Here is an 18,070-nt window from a genome sequence, read left to right as displayed (position 1 = left end):
TAACTCCTTCCTCTCTCTCGCTTGGCAAAAAGCCACAATTTAAGTACTTGGCGTTCACCAGACAAATTTGCATAAATAAGTTAAAGCTCTTAATTCTGACCGGAAGTGGAAAATAAGAAGTGATAGTAAAGATTTAAAATAAAATAAACGTTAGTAAAACTTAAGATCCTTACAAGCCAGAGTTAATTAGTTTGAAACTGAGGTCTAAAACGACCTTGTTGAAAACTTTTAGCTCTAGAATCTAACGCGAGGCCAATCTTTTACAAACATTTCTCACTAGAAACTAGAAATTTAAAAAAAAATTTGTTTTTACAATATCAGCTCCATGGACAATTACTTTTCATCTGTACTGCATCTAAACAGGAGCTTTTAGTTGAAATCTGGTTCCTTCCAGAGATCTGGAAGGAAAACTAGTTTATTGAAATGTTACACAATTAAATGGCAAGTCACATGAATATTTATATTTCTCCTAACATTCTTATTTCATTCATGACTCTTATTTAATTATCTCTCCCCGTGCTTTCTGACATGTGTTGTAAAAGAAAACACCAAACACGAATGTGTTTATGTATACGTGTTCAACACTGCCGCCTACAATCAAAACACTAACGTGTTAAAATTCAACATAACAAGACCTCGTAACACACCTTATCTTCGTCTCTAAACCCTGAGGTAGTATTCTGAAAGTGGCTAACTCTGAAGTGTAGCGTCAGAGAGCCTAACTACATTCATTCAACCTTTAACACATATTCGCAATAATTTTCTCTTTTTTTCAGTCACACGAATAAGTTTAAAAATTTTTGGCATTACTTTCACTTTTACCATATCACAATATTTCTTAACATTTAAAATAACAGTTCACATTGTATATAAGAACATATTAACATGCCGTTAATTTTACGCAATTTAAAACATACATTAGTAGTACATTGTTAACTTCTATTCTTTTCCAAGCAAGTGCCAATTCTTCTACATTGAAATACTACATTTCAAAAGTCTTTCAGACTAAAACTTCTTTCTTGCCAGAATGTTTTAAATAAAATTTATACAATAACTTTTACAATATTCAAGTATTTACACATTCCTATTATACATCAACTTTAGTTTTACTCGCGAGTAATTGAAAAACATAATACCAAAATAGGTAACAACTCATTTCTCGCCTTTTTGGCGATAAAGGTAGACCTCACATGAGGTAAAACGTCTTGAAATCTGCCACTTGCAGTAAGAATGAAAGATTAACTTAAGTTTGCAAAGTAACATAAAATTTTACTTATCTTTGTGATATTCGGACATTCTTTTCTCTGCCCAGTCCTGGAAGGTAGCTAAGATTCGTGTTTGATTTATCCTCCTTCTTGTGCGGGCTCGGCCTTCAGTGCCTTCCTCTAGGAGCTTTCTTTTCCCTCCAGTTCGATCACCCTTGAATACCTTCTTTTTCGCCTCAGCCTGTGGTCTTGGCCGTTTGATGGCCGCTGGTCTTTTGACCGCTGGCCGCTGGTCAACGACGTGATATTTTTGACTCGTAATGGCTTTTCTGTTAAAAGATTCTTCAGAATGCGCAAAATCCGAATTGGATTTATTTTCGTTACCTCCCACTCAAACAGTGATAGAAAAAGGTCAGTGGGTTGAATTTCATCCATTAGCCAATGTGTCAGAAGGAAGTCCTGTTGAATTCAATGTTTCTGGAAGCGGAGACGAATACTTTGACTTATCACAGACACAACTCTATGTGAAGGTGAAAATTTTAAAAAATGATGGCAAGCCAATCACGGCTGAAAGTAAAGTGGGACCTGTCAATCTCTTTTTACATTCTATGTTTTCTCAAGGGGATATTAGCTTAAATGAAAGACTCGTTTCCACCAGTAATAACACTTATCCCTACAGAGCCATGATAGAAAAATTACTGAATCATGGATTTGATACGAAAACTTCGCAACTTTCATCAGAATTGTTTTTTAAAGATACAGCAGGACGTATGAATGTTTTTGATATTCAAGATACTCAGCCGAATGAAGGATTCAACCAACGAGTAGAATTGTTTAAACTGAGTGCCTCAGTCGATATGATTGGCCGGTTGCATTTGGATATGTTTCATCAAGAAAGACTTTTGCTGAATATGGTGGATATGAAGATTAAACTCATACCCAGCAAACCCGAATTTTGTTTCCTGGGAGATGGTGAATTTAAAGTCGTACTCGAACATGCTTCTTTGTTTGTAAGAAAAGTGAGAGTTAGCCCTGGTGTTGTGCTTAGGACATGCAAAAAGCCTAGAAAAATCAACAGCCAAATATCCCATTCAAAGAGTACTATGCAAAGCCTATTCCATTCCCACTGGAAATATGACTTTTATTCAAGATAACATTTTCATAGGCCAAATGCCTAATCGTATTGTTGTGACTTGCGTCGATAATTATGCCTTCAATGGAAACTATAAAAAGTCTCCTTTTGAATTCAAGCATTATAATATGAACTTTATCGGCGTTTATGTAGATGGTCAACCGGTACCTCATAATCCCCTTCAGCCTAATTTTGAGAAAAACCATTTTATACGAGCTTATCAGAATTTATTTACAAATGCAGACGACCGAGGACTTTACCTTTCAAGATCAGAATTTTCAAAGGGATATTCCTTATTTCGCTTCGACCTGTCACCTGATCTTTGTGATGGCTCTCATTTAAATCTAATTCGACACAGCAACTTAAGATTAGAAATAAAATTTGACAGTCCTTTAGAACAAACTGTTACCTTATTAGTGTATGCTGAATTTGAAAATTTGATAGAAATCAATAAAGCTCGAAATATTCTGTATGATTTTGGAAACTGATGAATTCATCACAGATTCATCAAATCTTATCTCGAGATCCTATTTCTTCGAGATATTATGCGGGTATTTTCCCATCTGACAAAATACCTGTGATTCAAAATTTTCCCTGTGCACTGGTGCTGAATACGGACAAACATGATGAAAGAGGAACTCATTGGCTAGCTGTCTACCTTGCAGATCAACAGGCTCTTGAATTTTTCGACTCTTATGGACTCCCTCCTGAAGTATATGGAGAAGATATCGCATCCTTTGTCATGAAATATCGTCATGTTCTCTGGAACAAGATTTCGCTTCAAAGTTTAACTTCTAATGTCTGTGGACAATATTGTATTTATTTTATTATTAAACGATGTCAAGGACTTTGTATGGAACTCATTGTATCACTGTTAACCGGAAAGAATTATGATTTCCGAATATTTCAATTTTTCAAGAAAAGATATGGTGTAAACATGATTTTTAAAAAATAAAGTTGTTTTAATTTGAAAAATTGTGTCTTGTATTTCTTTTGTGTTGTTTCTACATATATTTAAACAAAACTCGTGTAACAACAATTTAGATAACACATTTTGGGGTATAAAAGGGCTCTCCATACACAGTGTGAGCACAGTCTGTTAAACATCACGAACATGGAAAGACAAAAAATTGTTGTTGTTATTTTAGTTTTGTGGATTTTTTCAAGTATGGCCCTCCTAATTTGGACTCATCTCCAATGGACATCTAAACAAGATTTCAACTGTTTTCAAAATAAAACAACACTTGACATTTATAAAATTTATCAAAAGATTGATTCAATAGGTTTTATCAAGTGCCACGAGTTTTCCAATTTTTATTTAAATCACACACATTGCTGAGAAACAATTTGTGAATGCGTTCAAAGCTCTTTAAATGTTTTCAAAAATCACTGTTTGGAATTTACGAAAAATATTGTGGATTCAAGGAGCGAATGTCTTCTGATATCCAATATACTTAAAGGCTGTTTAGAGATTTTCTGTAAAGTTTAAAAGTCAATATTTTCTTGTTCCTGTCATTTACAAAAATGGAACTGCCCAAGTTCGTACATCCTTCTACTTGTCTTCTGAGCGGACCTACCGGTTCGGGTAAAACGGTTTTTGTGAAGAAATTGATAGATCATATAATGTTCCATCCCATGCCGACCAATATTATTTATTGCTACGGAAGTTATCAACCTCTTTTTAATTCCATGAAAAATGTAAATTTTGAAGAAGGATTACCATTTAACCTGCAGACTCTCCAAAATGCTTTAATTATCATAGACGATTTAATGTCTGAATTAGCAAGTGATACTCGCTTAAGGAAACTTTTTACAAAAGGAAGTCATCACCGAAACCTTTCAGTCATTTTTATAACGCAAAATTTTTTTCACCAAGGCAAGGAGATGAGAAATATTCATTTAAATTCCCATTACCTTGTCCTATACAAAAATCCTCGAGATAAAAGTCAAATTATGCATTTAGCTAGACAAATGTTCCCCGGAAAAGTAAAGGCCTTTCAAGAAATTTTTCAGGATGCTACTTCAACTCCATTTAGCTACTTGTTGATTGATTTACGACCTGAAACAAGTGAAACGTTTCGCCTTCGTACAGGTATCTTTCCTGGGGATAAATACTATGTTTATCAGCCTCGTTAATTCATTTCAGTTTGAGACGTCGAATGGCTTATCAGGTTCAGTGTTTCTCCTTGTTTGCTTTGGGAACATTCAAAAACCTGACTCGGAACAGGGAGCTTACTAAAGTTGTGTTCAATAAATGTGGGAAGTAGACAAGATACACAGGAAGGGTATACGAAACCCTTTATTTTCTCACTCTTTACAATGATTTCCGGACTTCGGAATACAGAGACCAACCACTTGTGGTGTGAACGTAAGAATATAAAAATATTAACTAAACTCTAACTTAACTTTGGAATAACAAACAAGGGCCTACGTGGAAGATTGGCCGTATATTAACAGGAAGCCGTATGTAGTACAGAGAACTGTTAACACTACAATACGTTTAAAATTATTACGAGGATTAAACCTCTGGCCTGGAAGGCTAAGGCAAGCGGCCTGCTTCTACTAACTCCTTCCTCTCTCTCGCTTGGCAAAAAGCCACAATTTAAGTACTTGGCGTTCACCAGACAAATTTGCATAAATAAGTTAAAGCTTTTAATTCTGACCGGAAGTGGAAAATAAGAAGTGATAGTAAAGATTTAAAATAAAATAAACGTTAGTAAAACTTAAGATCCTTACAAGCCAGAGTTAATTAGTTTGAAACTGAGGTCTAAAACGACCTTGTTGAAAACTTTTAGCTCTAGAATCTAACGCGAGGCCAATCTTTTACAAACATTTCTCACTAGAAACTAGAAATTTAAAAAAAAATTTGTTTTTACAATATCAGCTCCATGGACAATTACTTTTCATCTGTACTGCATCTAAACAGGAGCTTTTAGTTGAAATCTGGTTCCTTCCAGAGATCTGGAAGGAAAACTAGTTTAATGAAATGTTACACAATTAAATGGCAAGTCACATGAATATTTATATTTCTCCTAACATTCTTATTTCATTCATGACTTTTATTTAATTATCTCTCCCCGTGCTCTCTGACATGTGTTGTAAAAGAAAACACCAAACACGAATGTGTTTATGTATACGTGTTCAACACTGCCGCCTACAATCAAAACACTAACGTGTTAAAATTCAACATAACAAGACCTCGTAACACACCTTATCTTCGTCTCTAAACCCTGAGGTACTATTCTGAAAGTGGCTAACTCTGAAGTGTAGCGTCAGAGAGCCTAACTACATTCATTCAACCTTTAACACATATTCGCAATAATTTTCTCTTTTTTTCAGTCACACGAATAAGTTTAAAAATTTTTGGCATTACTTTCACTTTTACCATATCACAATATTTCTTAACATTTAAAATAACAGTTCACATTGTATATAAGAACATATTAACATGCCGTTAATTTTACGCAATTTAAAACATACATTAGTAGTACATTGTTAACTTCTATTCTTTTCCAAGCAAGTGCCAATTCTTCTACATTGAAATACTACATTTCAAAAGTCTTTCAGACTAAAACTTCTTTCTTGCCAGAATGTTTTAAATAAAATTTATACAATAACTTTTACAATATTCAAGTATTTACACATTCCTATTATACATCAACTTTAGTTTTACTCGCGAGTAATTGAAAAACATAATACCAAAATAGGTAACAACTCATTTCTCGCCTTTTTGGCGATAAAGGTAGACCTCACATGAGGTAAAACGTCTTGAAATCTGCCACTTGCAGTAAGAATGAAAGATTAACTTAAGTTTGCAAAGTAACATAAAATTTTACTTATCTTTGTGATATTCGGACATTCTTTTCTCTGCCCAGTCCTGGAAGGTAGCTAAGATTCGTGTTTGATTTATCCTCCTTCTTGTGCGGGCTCGGCCTTCAGTGCCTTCCTCTAGGAGCTTTCTTTTCCCTCCAGTTCGATCACCCTTGAATACCTTCTTTTTCGCCTCTGCCTGTGGTCTTGGCCGTTTGATGGCCGCTGGTCTTTTGACCGCTGGCCGCTGGTGAACGACGTGATATTTTTGACTCGTAATGGCTTTTCTGTTAAAAGATTCTTCAGAATGCGCAAAATCCGAATTGGATTTATTTTCGTTACCTCCCACTCAAACAGTGATAGAAAAAGGTCAGTGGGTTGAATTTCATCCATTAGCCAATGTGTCAGAAGGAAGTCCTGTTGAATTCAATGTTTCTGGAAGCGGAGACGAATACTTTGACTTATCACAGACACAACTCTATGTGAAGGTGAAAATTTTAAAAAATGATGGCAAGCCAATCACGGCTGAAAGTAAAGTGGGACCTGTCAATCTCTTTTTACATTCTATGTTTTCTCAAGGGGATATTAGCTTAAATGAAAGACTCGTTTCCACCAGTAATAACACTTATCCCTACAGAGCCATGATAGAAAAATTACTGAATCATGGATTTGATACGAAAACTTCGCAACTTTCATCAGAATTGTTTTTTAAAGATACAGCAGGACGTATGAATGTTTTTGATATTCAAGATACTCAGCCTAATGAAGGATTCAACCAACGAGTAGAATTGTTTAAACTGAGTGCCTCAGTCGATATGATTGGCCGGTTGCATTTGGATATGTTTCATCAAGAAAGACTTTTGCTGAATATGGTGGATATGAAGATTAAACTCATACCCAGCAAACCCGAATTTTGTTTCCTGGGAGATGGTGAATTTAAAGTCGTACTCGAACATGCTTCTTTGTTTGTAAGAAAAGTGAGAGTTAGCCCTGGTGTTGTGCTTAGGACATGCAAAAAGCCTAGAAAAATCAACAGCCAAATATCCCATTCAAAGAGTACTATGCAAAGCCTATTCCATTCCCACTGGAAATATGACTTTTATTCAAGATAACATTTTCATAGGCCAAATGCCTAATCGTATTGTTGTGACTTGCGTCGATAATTATGCCTTCAATGGAAACTATAAAAAGTCTCCTTTTGAATTCAAGCATTATAATATGAACTTTATCGGCGTTTATGTAGATGGTCAACCGGTACCTCATAATCCTCTTCAGCCTAATTTTGAGAAAAACCATTTTATACGAGCTTATCAGAATTTATTTACAAATGCAGACGACCGAGGACTTTACCTTTCAAGATCAGAATTTTCAAAGGGATATTCCTTATTTCGCTTCGACCTGTCACCTGATCTTTGTGATGGCTCTCATTTAAATCTAATTCGACACAGCAACTTAAGATTAGAAATAAAATTTGACAGTCCTTTAGAACAAACTGTTACCTTATTAGTGTATGCTGAATTTGAAAATTTGATAGAAATCAATAAAGCTCGAAATATTCTGTATGATTTTGGAAACTGATGAATTCATCACAGATTCATCAAATCTTATCTCGAGATCCTATTTCTTCGAGATATTATGCGGGTATTTTCCCATCTGACAAAATACCTGTGATTCAAAATTTTCCCTGTGCACTGGTGCTGAATACGGACAAACATGATGAAAAAGGAACTCATTGGCTAGCTGTCTACCTTGCAGATCAACAGGCTCTTGAATTTTTCGACTCTTATGGACTCCCTCCTGAAGTATATGGAGAAGATATCGCATCCTTTGTCATGAAATATCGTCATGTTCGCTGGAACAAGATTTCGCTTCAAAGTTTAACTTCTAATGTCTGTGGACAATATTGTATTTATTTTATTATTAAACGATGTCAAGGACTTTGTATGGAACTCATTGTATCACTGTTAACCGGAAAGAATTATGATTTCCGAATATTTCAATTTGTCAAGAAAAGATATGGTGTAAACATGATTTTTAAGAAATAAAGTTGTTTTAATTTGAAAAATTGTGTCTTGTATTTCTTTTGTGTTGTTTCTACATATATTTAAACAAAACTCGTGTAACAACAATTTAGATAACACATTTTGGGGTATAAAAGGGCTCTCCATACACAGTGTGAGCACAGTCTGTTAAACATCACGAACATGGAAAGACAAAAAATTGTTGTTGTTATTTTAGTTTTGTGGATTTTTTCAAGTATGGCCCTCCTAATTTGGACTCATCTCCAATGGACATCTAAACAAGATTTCAACTGTTTTCAAAATAAAACAACACTTGACATTTATAAAATTTATCAAAAGATTGATTCAATAGGTTTTATCAAGTGCCACGAGTTTTCCAATTTTTATTTAAATCACACACATTGCTGAGAAACAATTTGTGAAGTTCAAAGCTCTTTAAATGTTTTCAAAAATCACTGTTTGGAATTTACGAAAAATATTGTGGATTCAAGGAGCGAATGTCTTCTGATATCCAATATACTTAAAGGCTGTTTAGAGATTTTCTGTAAAGTTTAAAAGTCAATATTTTCTTGTTCCTGTCATTTACAAAAATGGAACTGCCCAAGTTCGTACATCCTTCTACTTGTCTTCTGAGCGGACCTACCGGTTCGGGTAAAACGGTTTTTGTGAAGAAATTGATAGATCATATAATGTTCCATCCCATGCCGACCAATATTATTTATTGCTACGGAAGTTATCAACCTCTTTTTAATTCCATGAAAAATGTAAATTTTGAAGAAGGATTACCATTTAACCTGCAGACTCTCCAAAATGCTTTAATTATCATAGACGATTTAATGTCTGAATTAGCAAGTGATACTCGCTTAAGGAAACTTTTTACAAAAGGAAGTCATCACCGAAACCTTTCAGTCATTTTTATAACGCAAAATTTTTTTCACCAAGGCAAGGAGATGAGAAATATTCATTTAAATTCCCATTACCTTGTCCTATACAAAAATCCTCGAGATAAAAGTCAAATTATGCATTTAGCTAGACAAATGTTCCCCGGAAAAGTAAAGGCCTTTCAAGAAATTTTTCAGGATGCTACTTCAACTCCATTTAGCTACTTGTTGATTGATTTACGACCTGAAACAAGTGAAACGTTTCGCCTTCGTACAGGTATCTTTCCTGGGGATAAATACTATGTTTATCAGCCTCGTTAATTCATTTCAGTTTGAGACGTCGAATGGCTTATCAGGTTCAGTGTTTCTCCTTGTTTGCTTTGGGAACATTCAAAAACCTGACTCGGAACAGGGAGCTTACTAAAGTTGTGTTCAATAAATGTGGGAAGTAGACAAGATACACAGGAAGGGTATACGAAACCCTTTATTTTCTCACTCTTTACAATGATTTCCGGACTTCGGAATACAGAGACCAACCACTTGTGGTGTGAACGTAAGAATATAAAAATATTAACTAAACTCTAACTTAACTTTGGAATAACAAACAAGGGCCTACGTGGAAGATTGGCCGTATATTAACAGGAAGCCGTATGTAGTACAGAGAACTGTTAACACTACAATACGTTTAAAATTATTACGAGGATTAAACCTCTGGCCTGGAAGGCTAAGGCAAGCGGCCTGCTTCTACTAACTCCTTCCTCTCTCTCGCTTGGCAAAAAGCCACAATTTAAGTACTTGGCGTTCACCAGACAAATTTGCATAAATAAGTTAAAGCTTTTAATTCTGACCGGAAGTGGAAAATAAGAAGTGATAGTAAAGATTTAAAATAAAATAAACGTTAGTAAAACTTAAGATCCTTACAAGCCAGAGTTAATTAGTTTGAAAGTGAGGTCTAAAACGACCTTGTTGAAAACTTTTAGCTCTAGAATCTAACGCGAGGCCAATCTTTTACAAACATTTCTCACTAGAAACTAGAAATTTAAAAAAAAATTTGTTTTTACAATATCAGCTCCATGGACAATTACTTTTCATCTGTACTGCATCTAAACAGGAGCTTTTAGTTGAAATCTGGTTCCTTCCAGAGATCTGGAAGGAAAACTAGTTTAATGAAATGTTACACAATTAAATGGCAAGTCACATGAATATTTATATTTCTCCTAACATTCTTATTTCATTCATGACTTTTATTTAATTATCTCTCCCCGTGCTCTCTGACATGTGTTGTAAAAGAAAACACCAAACACGAATGTGTTTATGTATACGTGTTCAACACTGCCGCCTACAATCAAAACACTAACGTGTTAAAATTCAACATAACAAGACCTCGTAACACACCTTATCTTCGTCTCTAAACCCTGAGGTACTATTCTGAAAGTGGCTAACTCTGAAGTGTAGCGTCAGAGAGCCTAACTACATTCATTCAACCTTTAACACATATTCGCAATAATTTTCTCTTTCTTTCAGTCACACGAATAAGTTTAAAAATTTTTGGCATTACTTTCACTTTTACCATATCACAATATTTCTTAACATTTAAAATAACAGTTCACATTGTATATAAGAACATATTAACATGCCGTTAATTTTACGCAATTTAAAACATACATTAGTAGTACATTGTTAACTTCTATTCTTTTCCAAGCAAGTGCCAATTCTTCTACATTGAAATACTACATTTCAAAAGTCTTTCAGACTAAAACTTCTTTCTTGCCAGAATGTTTTAAATAAAATTTATACAATAACTTTTACAATATTCAAGTATTTACACATTCCTATTATACATCAACTTTAGTTTTACTCGCGAGTAATTGAAAAACATAATACCAAAATAGGTAACAACTCATTTCTCGCCTTTTTGGCGATAAAGGTAGACCTCACATGAGGTAAAACGTCTTGAAATCTGCCACTTGCAGTAAGAATGAAAGATTAACTTAAGTTTGCAAAGTAACATAAAATTTTACTTATCTTTGTGATATTCGGACATTCTTTTCTCTGCCCAGTCCTGGAAGGTAGCTAAGATTCGTGTTTGATTTATCCTCCTTCTTGTGCGGGCTCGGCCTTCAGTGCCTTCCTCTAGGAGCTTTCTTTTCCCTCCAGTTCGATCACCCTTGAATACCTTCTTTTTCGCCTCTGCCTGTGGTCTTGGCCGTTTGATGGCCGCTGGTCTTTTGACCGCTGGCCGCTGGTCAACGACGTGATATTTTTGACTCGTAATGGCTTTTCTGTTAAAAGATTCTTCAGAATGCGCAAAATCCGAATTGGATTTATTTTCGTTACCTCCCACTCAAACAGTGATAGAAAAAGGTCAGTGGGTTGAATTTCATCCATTAGCCAATGTGTCAGAAGGAAGTCCTGTTGAATTCAATGTTTCTGGAAGCGGAGACGAATACTTTGACTTATCACAGACACAACTCTATGTGAAGGTGAAAATTTTAAAAAATGATGGCAAGCCAATCACGGCTGAAAGTAAAGTGGGACCTGTCAATCTCTTTTTACATTCTATGTTTTCTCAAGGGGATATTAGCTTAAATGAAAGACTCGTTTCCACCAGTAATAACACTTATCCCTACAGAGCCATGATAGAAAAATTACTGAATCATGGATTTGATACGAAAACTTCGCAACTTTCATCAGAATTGTTTTTTAAAGATACAGCAGGACGTATGAATGTTTTTGACATTCAAGATACTCAGCCGAATGAAGGATTCAACCAACGAGTAGAATTGTTTAAACTGAGTGCCTCAGTCGATATGATTGGCCGGTTGCATTTGGATATGTTTCATCAAGAAAGACTTTTGCTGAATATGGTGGATATGAAGATTAAACTCATACCCAGCAAACCCGAATTTTGTTTCCTGGGAGATGGTGAATTTAAAGTCGTACTCGAACATGCTTCTTTGTTTGTAAGAAAAGTGAGAGTTAGCCCTGGTTTTGTGCTTAGGACATGCAAAAAGCCTAGAAAAATCAACAGCCAAATATCCCATTCAAAGAGTACTATGCAAAGCCTATTCCATTCCCACTGGAAATATGACTTTTATTCAAGATAACATTTTCATAGGCCAAATGCCTAATCGTATTGTTGTGACTTGCGTCGATAATTATGCCTTCAATGGAAACTATAAAAAGTCTCCTTTTGAATTCAAGCATTATAATATGAACTTTATCGGCGTTTATGTAGATGGTCAACCGGTACCTCATAATCCCCTTCAGCCTAATTTTGAGAAAAACCATTTTATACGAGCTTATCAGAATTTATTTACAAATGCAGACGACCGAGGACTTTACCTTTCAAGATCAGAATTTTCAAAGGGATATTCCTTATTTCGCTTCGACCTGTCACCTGATCTTTGTGATGGCTCTCATTTAAATCTAATTCGACACAGCAACTTAAGATTAGAAATAAAATTTGACAGTCCTTTAGAACAAACTGTTACCTTATTAGTGTATGCTGAATTTGAAAATTTGATAGAAATCAATAAAGCTCGAAATATTCTGTATGATTTTGGAAACTGATGAATTCATCACAGATTCATCAAATCTTATCTCGAGATCCTATTTCTTCGAGATATTATGCGGGTATTTTCCCATCTGACAAAATACCTGTGATTCAAAATTTTCCCTGTGCACTGGTGCTGAATACGGACAAACATGATGAAAAAGGAACTCATTGGCTAGCTGTCTACCTTGCAGATCAACAGGCTCTTGAATTTTTCGACTCTTATGGACTCCCTCCTGAAGTATATGGAGAAGATATCGCATCCTTTGTCATGAAATATCGTCATGTTCGCTGGAACAAGATTTCGCTTCAAAGTTTAACTTCTAATGTCTGTGGACAATATTGTATTTATTTTATTATTAAACGATGTCAAGGACTTTGTATGGAACTCATTGTATCACTGTTAACCGGAAAGAATTATGATTTCCGAATATTTCAATTTGTCAAGAAAAGATATGGTGTAAACATGATTTTTAAGAAATAAAGTTGTTTTAATTTGAAAAATTGTGTCTTGTATTTCTTTTGTGTTGTTTCTACATATATTTAAACAAAACTCGTGTAACAACAATTTAGATAACACATTTTGGGGTATAAAAGGGCTCTCCATACACAGTGTGAGCACAGTCTGTTAAACATCACGAACATGGAAAGACAAAAAATTGTTGTTGTTATTTTAGTTTTGTGGATTTTTTCAAGTATGGCCCTCCTAATTTGGACTCATCTCCAATGGACATCTAAACAAGATTTCAACTGTTTTCAAAATAAAACAACACTTGACATTTATAAAATTTATCAAAAGATTGATTCAATAGGTTTTATCAAGTGCCACGAGTTTTCCAATTTTTATTTAAATCACACACATTGCTGAGAAACAATTTGTGAATGCGTTCAAAGCTCTTTAAATGTTTTCAAAAATCACTGTTTGGAATTTACGAAAAATATTGTGGATTCAAGGAGCGAATGTCTTCTGATATCCAATATACTTAAAGGCTGTTTAGAGATTTTCTGTAAAGTTTAAAAGTCAATATTTTCTTGTTCCTGTCATTTACAAAAATGGAACTGCCCAAGTTCGTACATCCTTCTACTTGTCTTCTGAGCGGACCTACCGGTTCGGGTAAAACGGTTTTTGTGAAGAAATTGATAGATCATATAATGTTCCATCCCATGCCGACCAATATTATTTATTGCTACGGAAGTTATCAACCTCTTTTTAATTCCATGAAAAATGTAAATTTTGAAGAAGGATTACCATTTAACCTGCAGACTCTCCAAAATGCTTTAATTATCATAGACGATTTAATGTCTGAATTAGCAAGTGATACTCGCTTAAGGAAACTTTTTACAAAAGGAAGTCATCACCGAAACCTTTCAGTCATTTTTATAACGCAAAATTTTTTTCACCAAGGCAAGGAGATGAGAAATATTCATTTAAATTCCCATTACCTTGTCCTATACAAAAATCCTCGAGATAAAAGTCAAATTATGCATTTAGCTAGACAAATGTTCCCCTGAAAAGTAAAGGCCTTTCAAGAAATTTTTCAGGATGCTACTTCAACTCCATTTAGCTACTTGTTGATTGATTTACGACCTGAAACAAGTGAAACGTTTCGCCTTCGTACAGGTATCTTTCCTGGGGATAAATACTATGTTTATCAGCCTCGTTAATTCATTTCAGTTTGAGACGTCGAATGGCTTATCAGGTTCAGTGTTTCTCCTTGTTTGCTTTGGGAACATTCAAAAACCTGACTCAGAACAGGGAGCTTACTAAAGTTGTGTTCAATAAATGTGGGAAGTAGACAAGATACACAGGAAGGGTATACGAAACCCTTTATTTTCTCACTCTTTACAATGATTTCCGGACTTCGGGCCCACCAGCGGCCGAGCGGTAAAGACGCTGAACACTGGTAGTTCGGTCTGAGGTTCGAATCCCGCGAACGGGCTGGCTGCATGGGCGTTTTCGTGGTTTTCCCCATGTGTAACGTGTATACGAGCCAGTTTCCCTTAGAAATTCCTCCACGAAAGGCATCCCTTCCTTTAGGCAGATAGCCCTCGTGTGCTTTGCCGTAATTAAATACACCACACCACACCACACCGGACTTCGGAATACAGAGACCAACCACTTGTGGTGTGAACGTAAGAATATAAAAATATTAACTAAACTCTAACTTAACTTTGGAATAACAAACAAGGGCCTACGTGGAAGATTGGCCGTATATTAACAGGAAGCCGTATGTAGTACAGAGAACTGTTAACACTACAATACGTTTAAAATTATTACGAGGATTAAACCTCTGGCCTGGAAGTCAACCAGCAACCGAGTAAAAACTGCTAAGGCAAGCGGCCTGCTTCTACTAACTCCTTCCTCTCTCTCGCTTGGCAAAAAGCCACAATTTAAGTACTTGGCGTTCGCCAGACAAATTTGCATAAATAAGTTAAAGCTTTTAATTCTGACCGGAAGTGGAAAATAAGAAGTGATAGTAAAGATTTAAAATAAAATAAACGTTAGTAAAACTTAAGATCCTTACAAGCCAGAGTTAATTAGTTTGAAACTGAGGTCTAAAACGACCTTGTTGAAAACTTTTAGCTCTAGAATCTAACGCGAGGCCAATCTTTTACAAACATTTCTCACTAGAAACTAGAAATTTAAAAAAAAATTTGTTTTTACAATATCAGCTCCATGGACAATTACTTTTCATCTGTACTGCATCTAAACAGGAGCTTTTAGTTGAAATCTGGTTCCTTCCAGAGATCTGGAAGGAAAACTAGTTTAATGAAATGTTACACAATTAAATGGCAAGTCACATGGATATTTATATTTCTCCTAACATTCTTATTTCATTCATGACTTTTATTTAATTATCTCTCCCCGTGCTCTCTGACATGTGTTGTAAAAGAAAACACCAAACACGAATGTGTTTATGTATACGTGTTCAACACTGCCGCCTACAATCAAAACACTAACGTGTTAAAATTCAACATAACAAGACCTCGTAACACACCTTATCTTCGTCTCTAAACCCTGAGGTACTATTCTGAAAGTGGCTAACTCTGAAGTGTAGCGTCAGAGAGCCTAACTACATTCATTCAACCTTTAACACATATTCGCAATAATTTTCTCTTTTTTTCAGTCACACGAATAAGTTTAAAAATTTTTGGCATTACTTTCACTTTTACCATATCACAGTATTTCTTAACATTTAAAATAACAGTTCACATTGTATATAAGAACATATTAACATGCCGTTAATTTTACGCAATTTAAAACATACATTAGTAGTACATTGTTAACTTCTATTCTTTTCCAAGCAAGTGCCAATTCTTCTACATTGAAATACTACATTTCAAAAGTCTTTCAGACTAAAACTTCTTTCTTGCCAGAATGTTTTAAATAAAATTTATATAATAACTTTTACAATATTCAAGTATTTACACATTCCTATTATACATCAACTTTAGTTTTACTCGCGAGTAATTGAAAAACATAATACCAAAATAGGTAACAACTCATTTCTCGCCTTTTTGGCGATAAAGGTAGACCTCACATGAGGTAAAACGTCTTGAAATCTGCCACTTGCAGTAAGAATGAAAGATTAACTTAAGTTTGCAAAGTAACATAAAATTTTACTTATCTTTGTGATATTCGGACATTCTTTTCTCTGCCCAGTCCTGGAAGGTAGCTAAGATTCGTGTTTGATTTATCCTCCTTCTTGTGCGGGCTCGGCCTTCAGTGCCTTCCTCTAGGAGCTTTCTTTTCCCTCCAGTTCGATCACCCTCGAATACCTTCTTTTTCGCCTCTGCCTGTGGTCTTGGCCGTTTGATGGCCGCTGGTCTTTTGACCGCTGGCCGCTGGTCAACGTCGTGATATTTTTGACTCGTAATGGCTTTTCTGTTAAAAGATTCTTCAAAATGCGCAAAATCCGAATTGGATTTATTTTCGTTACCTCCCACTCAAACAGTGATAGAAAAAGGACAGTGGGTTGAATTTCATCCATTAGCCAATGTGTCAGAAGGAAGTCCTGTTGAATTCAATGTTTCTGGAAGCGGAGACGAATACTTTGACTTATCACAGACACAACTCTATGTGAAGGTGAAAATTTTAAAAAATGATGGCAAGCCAATCACGGCTGAAAGTAAAGTGGGACCTGTCAATCTCCTTTTACATTCTATGTTTTCTCAAGGGGATATTAGCTTAAATGAAAGACTCGTTTCCACCAGTAATAATACTTATCCCTACAGAGCCATGATAGAAAAATTACTGAATCATGGATTTGATACGAAAACTTCGCAACTTTCATCAGAATTGTTTTTTAAAGATACAGCAGGACGTATGAATGTTTTTGATATTCAAGATACTCAGCCGAATGAAGGATTCAACCAACGAGTAGAATTGTTTAAACTGAGTGCCTCAGTCGATATGATTGGCCGGTTGCATTTGGATATGTTTCATCAAGAAAGACTTTTGCTGAATATGGTGGATATGAAGATTAAACTCATACGCAGCAAACCCGAATTTTGTTTACTGGGAGATGGTGAATTTAAAGTCGTACTCGAACATGCTTCTTTGTTTGTAAGAAAAGTGAGAGTTAGCCCTGGTGTTGTGCTAGGACATGCAAAAAGCCTAGAAAAATCAACAGCCAAATATCCCATTCAAAGAGTACTATGCAAAGCCTATTCCATTCCCACTGGAAATATGACTTTTATTCAAGATAACATTTTCATAGGCCAAATGCCTAATCGTATTGTTGTGACTTGCGTCGATAATTATGCCTTCAATGGAAACTATAAAAAGTCTCCTTTTGAATTCAAGCATTATAATATGAACTTTATCGGCGTTTATGTAGATGGTCAACCGTGATATTTACAAAATTAGGCTGAAGGGGATCATAATCCCCTTCAGCCTAATTTTGAGAAAAACCATTTTATACGAGCTTATCAGAATTTATTTACAAATGCAGACGACCGAGGACTTTACCTTTCAAGATCAGAATTTTCAAAGGGATATTCCTTATTTCGCTTCGACCTGTCACCTGATCTTTGTGATGGCTCTCATTTAAATCTAATTCGACACAGCAACTTAAGATTAGAAATAAAATTTGACAGTCCTTTAGAACAAACTGTTACCTTATTAGTGTATGCTGAATTTGAAAATTTGATAGAAATCAATAAAGCTCGAAATATTCTGTATGATTTTGGAAACTGATGAATTCATCACAGATTCATCAAATCTTATCTCGAGATCCTATTTCTTCGAGATATTATGCGGGTATTTTCCCATCTGACAAAATACCTGTGATTCAAAATTTTTCCTGTGCACTGGTGCTGAATACGGACAAACATGATGAAAAAGGAACTCATTGGCTAGCTGTCTACCTTGCAGATCAACAGGCTCTTGAATTTTTCGACTCTTATGGACTCCCTCCTGAAGTATATGGAGAAGATATCGCATCCTTTGTCATGAAATATCG

General features: G+C 35.2%; 4 protein-coding genes across 4 annotated transcripts; all 4 read left to right on the top strand.

The window, feature by feature from the left end:
- The first annotated feature begins 1,525 nt into the window (after positions 1-1,525).
- On the top strand, positions 1,526-2,359 carry LOC146993322 (uncharacterized protein F54H12.2-like). Its single transcript, XM_085808221.1, has one exon. It carries the CDS (start codon positions 1,526-1,528, stop codon positions 2,357-2,359), a length of 834 nt encoding a protein of 277 aa, XP_085664347.1.
- A 4,066-nt stretch (positions 2,360-6,425) lies between these two features.
- LOC146993321 (uncharacterized protein F54H12.2-like) lies at positions 6,426-7,259 on the top strand. The gene has a single exon (XM_085808220.1). It carries the CDS (start codon positions 6,426-6,428, stop codon positions 7,257-7,259), a length of 834 nt encoding a protein of 277 aa, XP_085664346.1.
- A 4,063-nt stretch (positions 7,260-11,322) lies between these two features.
- Positions 11,323-12,156, top strand: LOC146993320 (uncharacterized protein F54H12.2-like). The gene has a single exon (XM_085808217.1). The coding sequence runs from the start codon at positions 11,323-11,325 to the stop codon at positions 12,154-12,156; it is 834 nt and encodes a 277-aa protein (XP_085664343.1).
- A 4,326-nt stretch (positions 12,157-16,482) lies between these two features.
- Positions 16,483-17,460, top strand: LOC146993319 (uncharacterized protein F54H12.2-like). The gene has a single exon (XM_085808216.1). The coding sequence runs from the start codon at positions 16,483-16,485 to the stop codon at positions 17,458-17,460; it is 978 nt and encodes a 325-aa protein (XP_085664342.1).
- Positions 17,461-18,070: the final 610 nt, after the last annotated feature.

Source organism: Stegodyphus dumicola, chromosome X1 (assembly GCF_044657685.1).
Source record: "Stegodyphus dumicola isolate Sdum_Otavi_A_Nest chromosome X1, ASM4465768v1".
NCBI classification, from domain to species: Eukaryota; Metazoa; Arthropoda; class Arachnida; order Araneae; family Eresidae; genus Stegodyphus; species Stegodyphus dumicola.
Note: the sequence above shows the minus strand (reverse complement) of the source record. Positions and strands in the feature narration are given on the sequence as shown.